The following is a 17,330-nucleotide window of genomic DNA, read 5'->3' as shown; positions in this document are numbered from 1 at the left end:
TTAAAGGGCCCGCAGAACCTGAGCGTCTAGGGAGGGGCGCAGTTACCATGACAACATCTTACCCTCCTGCACCCCACTGTTTTCCTCCAATACTAGATTTGTTAATTACACCAGGTGAGTGGGCAGGAAGCCCAGAAGTTTTTCCTTGCATCCATAGAGCATTGAGGACTCCACCCTCGTCCTTAGCGTCCAGTCTCTTCCCAACGCCACTGTCGTTCCTCATTGTTTATATTGGACTTCAACATCTCCAAGATTCTAGAACTACTTTATGTCTGTCCCAAATGCTAAGCTCTCTACCACCTCGTCTTCGGGATCACAGCCTCCAGACTAGCCCATATACCATCACAAGCTTGTTTGCTTTCTCCCACCCATCACCCATTTGTCCACATGCTCAGTCCACCAACCAGTCAGCAACCCACACTCATCTATCCAAAAATCCACCTCACCTGTCCCCCCATATCCGATGTCCCTAGCCCACTGCTTCCCCAACCAAGTGTCTATCCACACAATCAAGGAATCCAACAGTCCTACCAACATTCACCCATACGGTCATCCGTCAGCTGCATTGTCTTCTCCAATGAGAAAGACAGGAGTTCATGTCTGTCTACTGTTATTTCCCCATGGCTAGAAGACCTCAACAAATATGAGAGATGTGTGTGTGTGTGTGTGTGTGTGTTTGATGACTCTTTTAGCTCAAGTATTAATCTCCTATTGAGAGTCAGCTTTCTCTTATGCCAGGCCAAGCATTCAGTGTTAGCTAACCTAGCCATCCACCTGTTGTTTCATCCACCTTAACCTTTTATCCATGATCCAAATGCCTGCTCACTTACTCAACCAGCCGTAGAACGAAACTGTACTCTCACCTACATCCCCTTCCTTCATCTGCCTCCCAGACTCATGCCCTCCCTGCCATAAGGTAGCTGGGATGTGATTTGGAGGCTAGAAAGATTCTGTCACTTGGGGCTTGAGGAACTGGCAGGGAATGAGGCGGGATGTACGAGTGGGTGATCTGTGCTTCGTGGGAGAGCAGGTGCTTTGCATAACAATGATTAGCACCTTTGCTGAATACCGTTAACTAAGAGTTGTCCACTACATAGAGAATTTTAGATACATTTTACAGGGGAGAGAACGGAATCTCAAGACTTAGATACACCAACAGTGAGAATCTGTTTATTATTTCCATCTACAGGAGACTTCAAATCAGGTAAAAACTTGGGAGAGCAGAATGGAGAACTGGGTAAGCTCTTGGATTAAATCATTTTTAGGGGCAGAGAAACCAATGATTTTACTGAAGTAGAGATTTACTGGGCAAGCTCACCATACCAGAGTGTCTGGCCCCTCCCACTCTGCCCTCCACTAAAGGCCATGAAGGTGGAGGCTCTGCAGTGGCTTTCTTGACTTCCAGACCACGTGGAATGGGATGAGACGCTCAAGTGCCCGTTGACAGCTCAGCTCCATTGACACACGGTGCTTTGAGAGGCAGGGGCTGGCACCTGGCTTCTGGTGTCCCTGGAAGAAGCTGGAGGCTTTGGAGGGTCTCCCTCAGCTGCTCCTGAATACCTTCCATCTCAGTCAGGCGGCGCTCCTGGCAAGGCAGCAGGAGTGGGTTAGAGGATGGATGGCGGTGGGGGCGGTCTCTAAACATCCTCTCCGCTCCCCTCCAGTCCCAGGCAAGAGTCTCACCAGACTTTTCAGCCCATGGCTTCCGTTGCTTGGAAGACCACCGTCAGAATCCACTTTTGAGAACCTGTGGGGGTCAGGGGCAAGGGAGGGGGCAGGTCAGAAACTGAGAAAGTCCCCTCCATCCTGGGTGGACAGCCAAGGACCCAGTGGGCGGGGCTTGGAGTGGAGTTGGGCTTTGTTCAGACTGCAGAGCAGGCCATAAGTTTGTCTGAAGCAGGTCTGGTTCAGAGCTTGGCACAGCTAAGATGCAAAATCTAACCAAGTGTAGTGGTGCAACCCAGTAACTCCAGCACTTGGGGGGCGGGGTGTGGGCTGAGGCAAGAGGATGGAGAGTTCCTGGTGGAGGAGGAGGGGGAGGAGGGAGAACAAGAGCTACACACACACACACACACAGAATAGATGGAAGGATTAATCAGTCAATCACCATCTGAAGGTGGAGACTGACCAATGGGCAGGAAAGGCCCACATGGCCCAATTGGTTAGGAGGGGCTAGGTGAGGGGGTATAAGTGACTAATCAGTCAAAGACAGGTATGAGATAGGTAAGTGTGTGTGTGTGTGTGTGTGTGTGATCTGGGGAGTAGAGCAATTAGGATCTGGGGGCGGAGCTGGTCTAGACCTGGAGAGACATTCTGGGCGAGATCTGGGCGGCCCTGACTGAGAGGCGGGGCTCACCCAGCTCCAAGCCTGGAGTCCAGGTCCCGCAGCTGACAGCGCAGCTGCTCCTGCTGCTCTGTCAAGTTCTGGATGTGGGTGCTCAGGGACTCCACCAGATGCGACAGAGTTCTCTGTTCCTCCCGGAGTGCAGCCACCTCGCACTGAATCTCGGCTAGCTGTGGGAAGACAGCAGCTGTAACCAGGTCCCTTTCTCTTTTTATCCCGTTTCTGACCCGTCGGGGAACTGCTCAGGGAGAACGGTCCCAGTGTTGGTCCTCTCTTAGCCCTGCTCCTATCCGCGGCCGGCCCCACGCCCTGGCGGGAATCTGAGCCGGATGTCACCTTGCTCATTGGTCGGTGCGTTCCTAGAGTTCGGTATCGGTCCCCGGGCTGGTCCAGCTGGCGCTGCCATGGCACCGATGGCTTCCGAGGCAGCGAGGTGGAAGTCCTGGTCCAGGCGCGTCTGCAAGGCGCCGGGCCAGTGTGGGAGGAGACTTGGAGCTGCGGCCTTGGACCCGCGGAAGGGCGGCGACGGGCAGGCCGTCCGGCAGGGACGCTCTGGGTGCGCTGCACTGGCCGTGGCCGCCGCTGGGGCGGCTCCTCATCTGGACACCGAGGAGTCCAGCTCCCTGCTCCCTGAAAGCTGCGCAGAGATTGGCTCTTCGAAATAAGAGGAGTGTGCTTGGGGAGGTCTCGGGGCGCCAGGAAGCCAGGTTTCTCCCCTGAAGAGAAGCTGGAGGTGGGACGTGGAAGTTCAGACCCTCAACAGGCCCTAGAGATGACTCCACCCCAGTCTAGAGCCAGAAACGACCCCCCTTTTCACATGCCTACAGTTCTCTTAGGATCACACCTTCAGTGAGACCTTGTCCTTAATTTCTGACTACTCTCCCAACCTAATCTTTTCTCCCTCTCTGACATCTGACCTTGACCTTACCCTATCCATAACTTAGATTCCAGTCTGACCCTGGCATCAGCCTCTGCTCACAAGGGTACCCACTTTCTTCCATAATTGACCTTATCTTCTCTCCAACCTCTGGTCTTGAGCTGGCCTTGTTGTTCTTGCTTTATGATAGAAAATAGTGTCTAACCTGTGACTCCCATAACTAGTCTTCTTTGCCCTAAGCCCTAAGCTTGACTTCTGCTGTCTGGCCTTTGTAACATCTTGTCACCATCTGAGCCCTGACTTGACCCCTTCCACGACCTCTGACACATGGCCTTTGTCTTTTACTGCAAGGCTACTTTCTCTTCCCTGACTACTGACATGACCCTGTCCCAGGCTTGGACTCCAACTCTGTGAACCTTTGCCCTTTGAACACAGTGGGCCACTCCCCTTCCTGCCTCCTTACACATGCTGTTCCCAGCCTCTGACCTCAATATGATCCTGCCCCTGACGTTATTCATCTCAACACCTATGAGAACCGAGGCCAGACTTGAGGTTACCTGGAATGGACCTGGGTGGGGATCCGGGGAAGATGCATTGGTACAGACACGGGGACAGGCCGGCCCTCCTCAATGGCTCGCAGTATGGTGGGCAGTGGCTCCAAGCTGTCTTGGGTTGTCTGTCAAGGTATGCAAGGAAGACACCTGGTGCCACACCTCTCTGGCACCAGTTCCTCCCAGCCTTCTTGCCTTTCTACCATGCATCCAGGGTTGTGGGTTCAGGTCACACCTGGTCAAGTTCAGCAAAGATTGTGCAGAGCTGGACATGAAGAACTGCCAGCTGGAGGGCCAGGTCTCCACTGCCCTGGTAGCCACTGGGTGTGGCATCTGCATCCACCATAGCTACCTGGTCCAGGAAGTGTTGCATGGCTGGCCCGTGATCTTTCAGGAAGCTATTCATAAAGGTCATGTAGGCTTCCTTCTCACCGAACCTGAGTTAGAGCCAAACAGCTTGTGTGAGCACAGACACCTGCCAAACCCCTACTCACAGATCCCAGCATTGCCCCACAACCTCCCAGCACATACGGAGCACAGTTGGCGAGATTCTGGATGACTTTGGCGATGAGTGTAAGGGTTCGGGCTGGGCCTGGGGCCGGGTGCTCTGGTGCCAGGCCAAAGAGGCTAGGTGCCAAGATGGCAGGGCATAGGAGCCTTAGGAAGAGAGATGCGCACACCAGCCGAGGGCCCAGGGCCTCAGAGCCACGCGCTTTGCATGCTTCACGCCAACTTGAGAACACAGTGGCCAGCTCTGCCGGAAAACAGCTGGGGCAGAAGAAGCAATGGTTAGAGGAATCATAAAGCAGCATAAAGAGTGTGGATGATCAAGGTCATGATGTAGAGGTCAGGTGCATAGAAAGCATTACCTGGCTTATCTACCATCCATGGTTCACAAAGCCCGTGTGTGCTTTCTTTTTATTGAACCTGTTGTTTGGGTTGCAGGGTTGGGGATGTCTGAGGTAATAATGCTTGGAGTTTGGGTTCTCGAGGCTAAGAACTTACAGCATAATTGTGGCAACTTCTAGGGCCTTCTAGGTTTGGGCAGAAAAGATCACGTGGGAACAGTAGAGTTTGGGTGTAGTTATAATTGTACATGAAAGTGAGGTGCCTCAGAATAATATGACTTAAGATTGGTTAGGTTACAGTGTTACCTAGAGCCGTAAGCAACAGGAGGAAGCATCCAAGTTATCCTAGGGTCAGAAGCCAAAGGGTTGAATGCTCAGATTTTCTATAATCAGGTTCATGAGACTTGGAATACAGGGTCTCTTAAGGATCATGGGATTAGGATTATGCATCATCTGGAATTAAAATCTTATATTGACCAAGGTTACATGGAATGGAATAATTTGTGGCTGAAAACAAAGGAAGTGGGTCTTAGGCTACTTGGTGTTAGGCGGCATGGCACGAGTGTAGGTAGCCAGATATAGCAAATAAAACCAGGACAGTTAAATCTGACACGGATGTAGGCACACATCAAGTATTAAATAAACTCTGAGCGCCCTGCACTTCGTTTGGGTAGTCAGGGCAGCTCAACGGCTAAGAGGCAGGGCTGGATCCAGGGGTTGGGTCCCTGCTTCTCACTTGTAAGAGTGGATGATGTTTTCAAAAACCTCCTCACAGCTGCTTCGGAGTCTAGCTTGGTGTTTCGGTAGCTCTGGGGCTGGGCATTTGCTGGGGTCCACTTCACAGTCCTCAGTGGAGGCGCAGAGACACCGCACAACCTGCCCTGCGGTGCAGCACAGACAGTCCAAAGTCAGGAACCCGAACACATCACACCCAGCTCCAACCCCGAACTGGCTGCGTTTGTGTGTCAGCTTAAGCCAAGCTGGAGTCATCCGAGAGGAAGGGACCTCGGGTGAGGAAGCGCCTCCAGGAGATGTAGCTCTAAGGCACTTTCTCAATTACTCATCAATGGGGCCAGCCCTTTGTGGGTGGTGTCACCCCTGGGCTGGTGGTCCTGGGTTCTCTAAGAAGGCAGGCTGAGCAAGCCATGGGGAGCAATCCAGGAAGCAGCATCCTTCTACGGCTTCTGCATCAGCTTCTGCCTCCGGGACCCTGCCCTGTTTGAGTTCCCACTTCCTTCAGTGAGGAAGAGCGATGTGGACGTGTAAGCTGAATAAGCCCTTTCCCCCTCAGCTTGCTTTTCGGTCGCGGCGATTCGTTTCAGCAATGAAAACGTCAACTTCCGGCATCCACCCTTTCCTTGCTTACCCAGAGTCTCCTGGAGGTACTCCTGGGCCACCAGTTTCATGTACTCATCAATGGCCTTTGTGGCTAAGGTGTTTTCTCGGAAGAGTAGCGCTTCTCGGCCTCCACAGCGCGCCAGCTCCGCGGTGCCTAGGTCTGTCACCAGGGCCTGTGGAGGACAGAGAGCACCCTGACGGAACCCGGGAATCCCAGTCACAGGCCCATCTTTCACACCTAGGCACAGCCTTCAGCCTCTAGCAGAGGCCACAGGCTCCACCGCTCACAGCAGAGAAGGAGCCGGGTAGCCTTGAGGCTCGCCTCACCTCCAGCCCCTCCCCTCTCGCCGAAGTTCAGAAGGAACCCATCCCAAACGAGGTTCAGGGTCTGACTTCAAGCTCAGAAGGAACCACAAAGTTCGAGTGAAGGCCGGGTCCTCTTTAAAGCAGAAATTCCAGACAGGGCACGCGGAGTTCAAGTTCTGAACCCGTCTCTCCTCGGGAAAGTCTAGGCCCTGCCCTTCCGGTGCCCCGCCCCCCCGGACACAGTCCCGGCCCTCCTTCCCCAGCGCCACTTGGAAAGCCCTCGCCCTCTGGCCGCCCCGGGCCACCGGCCTGCGCGGTCACCCTGCTCACCTGCGCCCGGCCAGTGGCCCGCAGCACGCGCACCATGGCGGCTGCCAGCTCCTCCTTGGCCTGAGCCGACAGCGCGGGCTCCAGCGCCCCGCACAGGCGCGCGTAGTGGAAGGTGAGAAACTCAGCCAGCTCCTTGTAGCGCTCCGACGGCAGCACGCGCAGACGGCGCGCCCTGACCCGCGCCCGGAGCGCCGCCCCCGCCGGCGCCCCGAGCACGGGGAACCAGCGCTCCAGGCCGGCGGCGGGCGCGCGGGGCCTGCTCACCTCGTCCAGCTCCAGCACCACCCTGCCCACGCTTGCCCCCGCCGGGCCTGCGCCGCGCAGCCGCAGCGACAGGCGACGGGCCGGTGGCAGCGCCTCGAAGTGGAAGCGCTCCGCCCAGAAGAGCGGGCCCGGGCCGGCCCGCGGGGCGGTGCGCGCCAGCAGCGCGCCGTCCAGCCACAGCTCCGCGCGCACGCCCGGCGCTCCCGCTCGCGGCAGCCCCTTGGCCTCGTGCACCCACACCGTCAGCCACGTCTCTTGCCGCTCCACGTTGTCCTAAGTGTAGGAGTGGGGCGGGAGGGGAGGGTTGGAGATGTCTGCGCCCCAGACGTGCGCCGAGAGCCCCGGATGCGCCCCGCGATCTGGGAGCCCTGCCCGTGGCGATATTGCGTGACCCCTTGGGGAAGGCACGTCTAGCTTTGGGAGAGTCTCGCAAACCAGGGCTTAGGATATAGATGGGTAGCCCTGGACTGAGGACTTGGGGAGCAAATAGATGGAGAATTGGATGTAGGGGCAGATTCAACCTTCCCGGGGCTAGTCAATGCGTTGCAGAGGTGTGGGCTGGGCGGGCGTGTTGCACGTCCGGGTAGTGTGGAAGAGACAGGGACTGGCTTGTGGAAGGGCTTTCCGTGTCTGTCCCCTCCCCTCAATGACCTGGCTGGGCTGGAACTGCCGACGGAGTTCCTCAATCCAACGGTCTCTCTCAGCGCTGGAGCGGCAAGAGAAACATCGGCTCCCGCCTGCCCAGGTTACCTATTGGGAGCAGGATTCAAGGGTTTAGTTGAGGCTAAGATGAGTCGAGGGTTTACTAGAGACCAAGGTAGGCTCCTCATTTACCTGGAAGCAATATGGCTCCCCCAGGAGGCTAGGGTGCAGCGGCCAGACGCGCACATCCTTCTCAGCACCCAGGTCCACCTCGGAGAGAGTGGCCAGCGACTCTCTGGAACCCAGAGCGCTGGGGGGTCTGGGCCAGAGAAGGGGAGCAAGGCGTCATTCCTTGGTCACTCAGTGTTTAGCTCTCTAACCACTAGTCCCCCTAGCTGCCGTCCCTTTGGGTATCTTAGCACGGTCTCCTTTCCCCCAACCCTTTATGGCTTAATTTTCACGCATTCTTTGGAGCTCCTCCTATCCCATTAGAGAGCATTCCCACTTCAGCCAAGAGAGGGGAAGATGGCTGGGGTCTTTGTGGTCCCAAGTTCACTCGGCATGGAGCAGAATAGAGAAAACATGGAGGCAGCTGGTGACGAGGCTAAAGCGGCTGCCTGCATCAGTGTTGAGCACGAGCCCCCCCCCCCCCCCCCCACTTCCCAGAGCCTCTCACCCATCTCGAGCGGTGTGGGCTCCCAGCTCCGACCTGGATCTTTTCTTCTCCTTTAGCCTCTTGAGTAACCCCTAAGTGGGCAGAGAGGTGTGTGAGCCAGGGAGAACCCTACGCTCTGTCCTCACTCTGCCCCTGCAGAGTGTCCTTGAGGATCTGCTGGTCTTGGGGGACCAGGCCCAAGCCTAGGCTGTATTAATATCTGTAACCAGCAGATGACATTTATAGTCATGCTTTGCAATATTGGGGATGGCACTCAAGGCCTCAAGCCTTTGAGGGACAAGTGCTCCTATATCGATGGTATTACCTGCCCCTGCCCAACAGCTTACTTTTCTTTCCCTTCTCTCTCCCTCCCTCCTTCCCTTCTTCCTTCCTTTCTTAGTCATGCCTTTTAAGTTAGTGTCCAAGGAAGCCAACATGTTCAGAAATAGAGGCCAGTAAGTGTCTACATGGTAGAAGGGGTAGGGGCTGCTGAAAGGAGGAGAAAGGGCTGCAGGGTGTCAGGGAAAGAATGTGGGCAAGCTTACATCCAATAGTAAAAAAAAGTCATAGAAAGAAGGAAATTGGAAAGTTGTAGTTCTGAGTTAGATCTCAGAAGAGCAGACAAGCCTTCCTTCCTGACATTCGTAATATTTTCCCATGGGTCCTTGTGTGTGATGTGTCTGTGTGTGAGTGAGCATGTGTTCGCATGTGTATGTGGAGACCTGAGGTGCTGACATCAATATCTTCCTCAGGCGATCTCCATCAGGAGGCAGGGTCTCTCGCTTGAACCCAGAACTCACTGATTCTTTGTCTTCATCTTCCAAGGCCTAGACTCGCAAGCAGGCTGCCATGCTTACCTAGCATGGGTACCGAGAATCCAAACTCTGGCCCTCGTGCTAGCTTGCCCGCTGAGCTGTCTCCACAGCCCCGGCAGCTTGCACCCCTCAAGCACCCATCACTCAACTTTCTTAATTCTCCAAGACTCCTTGTAAAATGGAGAAGGAATAAGGTGTGGGCTCACATCTATATTCCCAGCACTTGGGATGCTGATGCAGGAGGATTGCTGAGAATTAGAGGCCAGCATGAGCTATATACCAACTCTCAGGAAATTCTGGACTAGTATGAGACTCTATTTTAAAACTATAAAGTCTGCACCAGGCATGGTGGTATACACCTTTGGTCCCAGCACTCAGGAGGCAGAGGCAGGTGGATCTTTGTGAGTTCAAGGCCAGTCCAGTCTACATAGTAAGTTCTGGGACAAAACAAACAAACAAACAAACAAACAAACCCCTAAACACAAAAAATCAACACACACACACAGATATCAAACCAAACAAAAGCAGAGAATTTTCTCATTAGCTCTGTCAACAGATCCCAAATTTCCTGGCCCTTAGGCCCAGGACTATAATTCCAGTTACTCAGGAAGCAGAGATAGGAGGATCACAAAATTGAAAATAGTTGTTGTTGGCGTGTGTGTCTCTGTGTGTATGTGTTTATTTTTTTAGGCAGTCTCAATATATACCCTGGCTTGCTTGGAACTCACTTGGAGCCTGAGCAATCCTCTTGCCTCTGTGACTGGGATTACAAGGCCGCACTACCACACCTGACCCTGTTTGTGTGTATCTGTAGGGCGTGTGTGAGGCCGAGGTCTGGGAGACCTTGTACACTCCTGCCCCACCCCCGCCCTGTCACGCCGGCTGTCATACCCGAACATTGTGGACCTGGTTGGAAGCAGTGGCTTCTGACTCAGTTTTTCCAGGGGTCCGATCTGTGGGTGGTCAGACGTGGAAGGGTGAGGGGAGGACGCATGTGGATTATGAATCACGTTGAAAGGCTCCCCGGTCCTCCAGCCTCCCCAACCGTCCAAATTTACCTGGATCCCTGAGGTTCCCCATGGCTGACTGCATGCTGCTCTCTGAGCTGGCGCTTCCCATCCGGATTTGGCGAGGACCCTGTCCCCCCGTAGAAGTGGGCAGTCAGAAAGGGAGGCGCACAGGAGTGGGCACACATGTTTCATGTTTACCCCTCTGCCACTGCTCCTGTCCTGTTCCCTTCCTCCCCTTGCTCCTTCTTACCTCCTCCTCCACTGTCCTGTCCTGTTCCCTCCCCTTGCTCCTTACCTCCTCCTCCCCGAGCAGCACCAGCCTTCCTTCAAGCAGGGTGAAGCCCCCAATGTCCCAAACAGGCATGTCAGGGGTGGGAGCCTCCGGGATCTGTGCGACAGGTAGTTCTGGGGCTGCTGCCAACTCCAGCTCTGGTTCTGGGAAGAGGAAGGGGTGTTCAGAGTGTCCCCTTCTCCTTCTGACCCCTTTCTTCAGGTAGCCAAGCTGCATGCTTCGGCAACCGTGTCAGGCTGGGTGTCGCTGTGAAATCACTCCACCAGCCCCCGAAGTCGACATAGCCCACTGTCCCTGTGGGCAGCGCTGGGTTTATTGTCCTTCATGCCTTCTCTCACTAAATCCCTCAAAAGGCATCTAACGAGCATTAGCGCCGAGGCCCAGGAGGGGTGAGTGGCCTACCCAGAACCACACAGCCTGTGAGTGGTTAAGCCAGGCTTCTAATGTAAGCATTCTTCTCTTAACCGGAAGAGTGGGCCAGGCTGGGCCTAGCAGCATATACCTGCAAGGCCGGCACCTGAAACACTGAGCTAGGAGGAGGGAGAGTTCCAGGTCCGTGTGAGGCCTTATCCCAAAAGCAGGGCAGGGAGGGAGAGGAGGAAGAGAAAGGGAGGGAGAGAGACAGAGACACAGACAGAGAGAATGAAGGGGCAGGAACCTTGGCCTCTCACAAATAACTAATCTGGGATCAGATAGGCGGTTCAATAGGGAAGGTGCCAACCCGGCAAGCCTGGTGTGCATTCCGTGCCTGGAACCACATGAAGGTGGAAAGAGAGAGCCAAACTGATCCTATAGAACTATCCTTTACCTTCCACATGGTACACACACACACTAGCATAAATAACTTATCTCAGGTGGAAAGTATTCAATTTGAGAAGGGTGTAGAAAAAGTTTCAAGTATGCGAGATTTTTTTCTTGAGGCGGGGCTGGTGAGGGCTAGGTCAGAGTGACTCTACTCCCGACCCCGAAAGCGTACATTTGTACTAGGTTCTGAACCGAAGTCTGAGTTCCACCCAGCCAAGATGGAAGAGAGTTTGATCAAAGGCTGACAGTTTGGTGAAGCTCAGGGAAATAAAGGGAGGGGGAAGGAAGGGCAGGGGGAAGGTACTGGCAGCCAGCTAGAAACCAGGGTTTCTTTGCTTGTGGTGTTGGGGGACTGAGTCCTGGGCTTGGCTTGTATTAAGCATCCCCACCACCACCATGGGCCACACTCAGTCCCCACTGTGGGATCGGAGGTGAGCCACAGGAGACATGGAGCTCTAGGGAGCAGGTTTACTGGTGGAAGGTTCTGTGCGGAGCCAGTGTAGCGGGAACCTCTGGTGCGCTGTGGGACCTCAGAAAATGCTTCCGAAGAGCTTAGCACAGCCGTAGAGCACTGGCCTTTACTGTACGAGTCCCTAAATTGGAAAACAAGAGACACCTGGCACGGTGGTCGACACCTTTAATTCCAGAAAAGGGGCGGCAGACACAGGGAGCTCTGTGAGGCTGAGGCCCGCTAGGTCTACACAGCAAGGCCCTGTCTTGAAAAACAAGTCCCCACAATAAGAAACCACTTTTCTAAGTATAACGTCATATGCCGAGTTGCCTTTTAGGATGTTTATGTAGTTTGTGTCTGCACACGCACACTTGTCGCCGCACAAACGGAGGCCAGAAGACAGCTGGAATTTACCCATTTATGTGGTAAGTGGGAATATACAGCACTGTCCCTGTGACGGCCAAGGACAGCTAGCTGTCAGGAGCCAGCTTCTCCTCCACCGTGCGGGGCTTTAACTTACGGTCACCTCCACTCTGAGCTAAAGTCCTGCTCTGCGGTCCAGGCTGGCCCAGAACTCAAGACCGAGCGCCCTCCTGCTCCCACTGTCCGGTGCTGGGATTTCAGGGGCGCATTACTATTCCTAGGCCCAATGGAGGGCATTTCAAGAACGAGCTGAAACTAACCTTGAGCTTCCAGGAAATGGGCCGAATCGATCTTCTCAGTTCACCTTCTACCCTGCTTTACCACTAGGGGCAATACGTAGGACTTTTTTTTTCTTCCTTTCTTGGAGATGTAAGACCCATAACCCCACAGCGTCTCCCGTGTTAAACAAGCGCTCTGCCACTGGAACACACCCGCAGCCCCAACTCTTTCCTACTAGTGATGTCTTAGAGTCTGCTAGGCCCTGGACTGCTCCTACGTTCCTGGTCTCATCTTCATGGTCTCCACTGGTCTCCGGGTTTTCATTAGCAGTCCATCATTTTCACATTAATTTCTTTTTCCTGTCGTAACTGCACCCCCACCCCCCACCCCATGCTGTGACCTCCACAGGGCAGGGAGTGCCACCCTTAGTTCCTCAGTCAGGGACTAGAACCAACTCAATGCTCAAAAACTTTCTGCCTGGGCCAGCGAGATGGCTAGGAACGAAGCTGCTTGCCAAGCAATGCTAACCAACCGAGTTCCATCCCCAGAACCCCCGTGATGGGAGGAGGGACTGACTCCCGAAAGCTGCCATTTGACCTCCTCATTGGAACCACGGCTTGCCCGGCCCCTTCCCAACATAAGTAAATACAGGTTGTCCGAGATGAGACGTGTCCACATTCAGGCAGGTGCGGGCGCAGGCACACGCGCGCGCGCGCGCGCGCGCACACACACACACACACACACACACACACACACTGAATGAATAAAAGTGCTTGAATCGGTGAGTGTGCTCTTCAAGCAGAGATGGGGCTTTCATACTCAAGGAAACAAAGTAAGACACAGGCCGTATATAAGGCAGCCGAGATCCACAACCAGCCAACGGCTTGGTCTCCTGGGTTCAGGACACAACCATCAGGGCCAAGGACCGTTAGACAGCCACACAGAACTAAGGTGCGTCCATTCGGTGTTCCTTTCTCAGGCTGCACCCCAGCTGCCTACAGGCTGTTCGACTCTCTCCATCGTCCCAGTTTAGGGGGAAAGAGAGATGAGGGTTGCTGGGGCCCCAAGCCGCTTCCTGCTGGGCTTTCGTACTCCCCACAACTTCCTGTGTCTAGAGGGCTGATGCCTGATTGACAGACACCCAGGCATCCGGCTACCTAGGCTAACCCGGGCTCGGTTTGGGGAGAACGTACCTGGGGCCTTGGGATCTGCCTTGGGCTCGAACGGGGCAGCGTTCTTGTGCCTCCCCCACAGGGTCTTGGAGAACCGGAGGCGATTGGGTCGCGACTCCTTAGGCGGTGCAGAGAGGACCCGACGAAACAGAGATCTAGGGGCTGGCTGCTTGCTCACCATGGGCTCCTGATGGCTCAGGGCCCTTCCCCAGCCCGTAAAGCGGCCCCACCGGAACGCTCCAGCGGTCTTCTCCCCTCCGCCTCCAGTGTGCCATCGGTAGGCTGTCAGCGGAGAGGGCGGCTCGGGCGGCTCGGGCTGCTGGGTTTGGGAAGCTTCGCTCTGCGACGGTGGGTCCATGGCGGAGTCTCTGCTGCGAGACCAGAAGGTGACAGTTCTGCGCACTGCCTGCCCACATTTCGTCTTCATCCTCCTTGGTCGCTTATCTTTCGTCTCCAAGGAACGCACTCGAGGGCGGCACACGTACACCCTGCCTTACCTTGATTTCCTGGCCAGTCCCAGAACCAGAAGCCATCTGCACTGTGCCTCGCTTCCTTCCTCAGAACCTAGCTCCACGTGACCCTGTCTGTCTCCCCCGCCCCCCACCCCCTTTCAGCCCGGCTGGGAGGGCATGGTGGGGGCAGGATGCGGAGGTGGTGGTGGAAGAGAGGTGGCAGTTCTGGCTTCTGGCGAGGACTAGGAGGCAGTACCCTCACGTCTCAGAGCTCAAGCTGGCGTCTGTGAAATGGGAGCGTTCTAGACAAACGCTGGCCAGCGGGGATACAGGGCCCCCTAAACGCTCCTGCTGACTGACTGTGGAAAGAGTCACTTGGGTAGGGAAGCCGACACAAATCTTATTGGAATGGAGTTTTAAAAAAAGCAACATTTATTTATTATTATGGTGTGGGGACGCCATAGTGCTCGCCTCGTCTGGAGCTCAGAGGACAAGCATGGGAGTTATTAGTCCTCTCCTGCCTTTACGTGAGATCCGGGGGTGGGAACGCAGAGCTTATATGGCAAGGGTCTTTACCCCCTGAGCCCTTTACCAGCGCCTCTACCTTGCGGGTGGAACCTGGGGCCTGAGGATGCAAGGCCTATGCTCTATCGCTGGGCCACATACCTAGCACAGACTGGGCCTTGAGCTAACTGCATGTGTGTAGCCCAGGCTAGCCGTGGACTCTTGGTTCTTGAGTCTACAGACTTGGCTAGACTCCCCCCCCCAACCGTCTAGTGATAAGACTGAGCATATCAATGTCGTTGTAGCATGATTAATTAGCTAGGTCTCCTCTGATCCAGCGTTTCCCCCTGCTAAGTCGACATCCAATAGACATGGCCACCAATGCCGTAACTAATAACTCCAAATAACCCAGCTGTCCACTGACGGTCAGACACAGAGCAGACACAGGTGCCATCTCCACACTGAAGAGTCCCGTATAGCAAGGAAAATGAGTAAATTGTTTACCGATGTTGGATGAATCACGGTGCTGAGCAAACGCAGAAGCTAAAGAGTATTTGCTGGGGCATTGGCTCAGGGGTGCAGAGTTCTAAACCTCTCTGGGAGTGAGCACACGCTTAAAAATCTAGCACTTCACTCTGCGGCAGGGGCTTTTCCACAAGTTCAAGGGCGGCGAGGCTGTGCTACAAGACCCTGTTTTAAAGAATGAAGACAAGAAAAAAAAATAAACTGAAAACTTCAGAATCAAGCATATGAATATACAGTGAACTGGGGCTGGAAAGTCAGCTCAGGAGTGGAGTGTGTTCCTGCTCTTGCAGAAGACCAGAAACTGTTCAGTTCCCTAAATCTATGACAGTTACCACTTGCCTATAATTCCAGATTTGAGGGATTGTATGCCTCCTCGGGCATCTGTATCCATTTGCCCAAGCATGTGCACAGGAGCTCGCGTATACACAAACACACAATCAAAAATAATAAAATAAGTCTTTTTAAAAGTCAGAGAATTGGTTTTATTCCGAGGGGCTAGTGGTTGAGTGAGGACATAAAGGGGACTTTTGGAAGATGGTTTCTTTTGTCTCAAACGTGTATGTGTGTGTGTGTTTATTGTGTCAAGGCTGGTCTTGAACTTGGTATGTAGACAACGCTGGTCAATTTCTGATCCTTCTGCCACTGTTTCCCAAGTGCTGGGATTAGAGGTTTGCACAGGATATCCAGCCTTTCGTTTGTTTTTGTTTGTTTTATTCCTCCCTCCCCCCTTGAACCTAGGGTTTCATTTGTGTTACATGAAGGTTTTATCAGCTGATCTACATTTTTAGCCTGATTTTTTTTTTTCTACACAAGGCTCCCATGTTGCCCAGGCTGGCTAGCCTTGAACCTTTGATGTTCCTGCTTCGGTCTCCTGAATGTTGGAATTAATCACCTTGACCCCAGACCAGTATTTACAATGCACCCCTACTCTGTGTGTGTGTGTGTGTGTGTGTGTGTGAGAGAGAGAGAGAGAGAGAGAGAGAGGGAGAGTGCTCTAGAGGTTCAGAAGCATAGGTGTCTTCTGGAGCTACAGTCTTGGGTGTTTGTTAGCTGCCCCACATAAGGGATGGGAACTAAACTTGGGTTTCGGAGTATATTCTCTTAACCACTGAGCCATTTCTCCAGCCCCCACTCCATATCTATTTTTAAAAACATACAACATTCACACAACCTAAATTAACATGCTCTGTTTTTTTTTTTTTTTTTTTTTTTTTTTGCGTTTCAGTGCTGGTGACATGGGTGTCTTCTGTTGTGAAATCTCTTTGAGGCTAATTTTGTGGGCTGTCCAGTCAGTACACTTTGTGTTTTGGTTACTTGAGAAAGAGGTGGGGCCCTCAAGATGGCTCAGTGAATAAAAGGTACTTCCCTGGGACCCACATGGTAGAAGGAGATAACGGACTCGAACAAGTTGTCCTCAGACCCCTACACACTCATATGATGTGCATGTGTGTATACACGCACACAAATAAGTAAATAAAATTAACAAAAAAGGAGTGGGTGAATGTTCTGGCAGGAGTGAGTCAGCACCATTCTGACCCAGGTTGGAGTGCCATCTCCTTTCTCACTGTGACCTCAGACAAGTCATTTCCTCTCTCTGGGCTTCCTTATTTGTAAAGGATGATGGTATCAGTCTCAAAAAGCTCACATTCAGGGGCCCTAGGGATGGCTCTGAGGTGAAGCAAGAAATGTTATATCATGGGTGGCTCACAACCATCTAGCTCCACGGGGCCCGAAGCCTTGTTCTGGCCTTTGAGTATCCTTACACGCAACACTGCAAGTGCGTGTACCCACGCAAAGATACACATAATTTTTTTTTTCCAGACAGGGTTTCTCTGTGTAGTCCTGGCTGTCCTGGAACTCACTCTGCAGACCAAGCTGGCCTCAAACTCATGGAGATCTGCCTGCCTCTGCCTCCCGAGTGCTGGGATTAAAGGCGTGTGCCCCCCACTGCCTGGCTGTAACTAAAGAAAAAGTAACCCAAAGCTCACACTTAACGAATGTTTCCTGGGTACCTACTATGAGGTAGATGAGGTGAGGTCAGGGCGGGGGGGGGGGGGTTAAAGAAATAAGATTCTGTCCTCCAGTCACTACAGTCTGGGAAGGGAACAGACCTTGAATTCGACGGCACATTATGAATTTGTGTGCAAGACTGGGAGGGGACAGATATACTGGATGAAGGATGACCAGCAGAGCGGAAACGCCACTCTTCTCAGGCTGGGAGAATCAGGGAGAGCTTCTCTGGAGAGCTGAAGCATGAGAGGCAAACAGAAGATTGTACCAGGCGGAAGGAGCACTCTGTACGAAGGGTAGCAAGAATCTGTGGGGCAGTGCACACACGCCATCCCGGACTTGGAAGGCCGACATGAGGAAATTGGTGCCCGAGTTTGAAGCCAGCCTGGGCTCCATAGCGGGTTCTGTATGTGGGGAGCCGCACTCATGGAGTGGGGAGGATAAGGCTGGCTCCCTGGGGATCAGTGTTGGAGGTCACTAAGGGCCCAGGCTCTGAGC

At 53.7% G+C, this 17,330-nt stretch overlaps 1 protein-coding gene across 3 annotated transcripts; it reads right to left on the bottom strand.

The window, feature by feature from the left end:
• Nucleotides 1-1,148: 1,148 nt before the first annotated feature.
• Nucleotides 1,149-13,912, bottom strand: Rasal3 (RAS protein activator like 3). Of its 3 annotated transcripts, XM_021637590.2 has the most exons (18): nt 13,839-13,912; nt 13,363-13,712; nt 10,276-10,415; nt 10,029-10,107; nt 9,862-9,923; nt 8,177-8,247; nt 7,693-7,819; nt 7,510-7,608; nt 6,595-7,131; nt 5,987-6,131; nt 5,357-5,501; nt 4,304-4,540; nt 4,008-4,209; nt 3,779-3,897; nt 2,681-3,071; nt 2,357-2,514; nt 1,684-1,747; nt 1,149-1,585 (listed from the first exon to the last, which is right to left on the bottom strand). In XM_021637590.2, exons 2-18 carry the CDS (start codon nt 13,697-13,699, stop codon nt 1,430-1,432), a joined length of 3,069 nt encoding a protein of 1,022 aa, XP_021493265.2. In that variant the 5' UTR covers nt 13,700-13,712; nt 13,839-13,912; the 3' UTR covers nt 1,149-1,429. The 3 variants fall into 3 exon arrangements, with proteins under 3 accessions (XP_021493265.2, XP_060227017.1, XP_060227019.1); XM_060371034.1 differs by having other exon boundaries at nt 13,363-13,900; XM_060371036.1 differs by lacking the exon at nt 4,304-4,540 and having other exon boundaries at nt 13,363-13,898.
• Between the last annotated feature and the right edge of the window lie 3,418 nt (nt 13,913-17,330).

Source organism: Meriones unguiculatus, chromosome 17 (assembly GCF_030254825.1).
Source record: "Meriones unguiculatus strain TT.TT164.6M chromosome 17, Bangor_MerUng_6.1, whole genome shotgun sequence".
Lineage (NCBI taxonomy): Eukaryota > Metazoa > Chordata > Mammalia > Rodentia > Muridae > Meriones > Meriones unguiculatus.
This window is presented reverse-complemented; position numbering and strand designations above follow the sequence as displayed.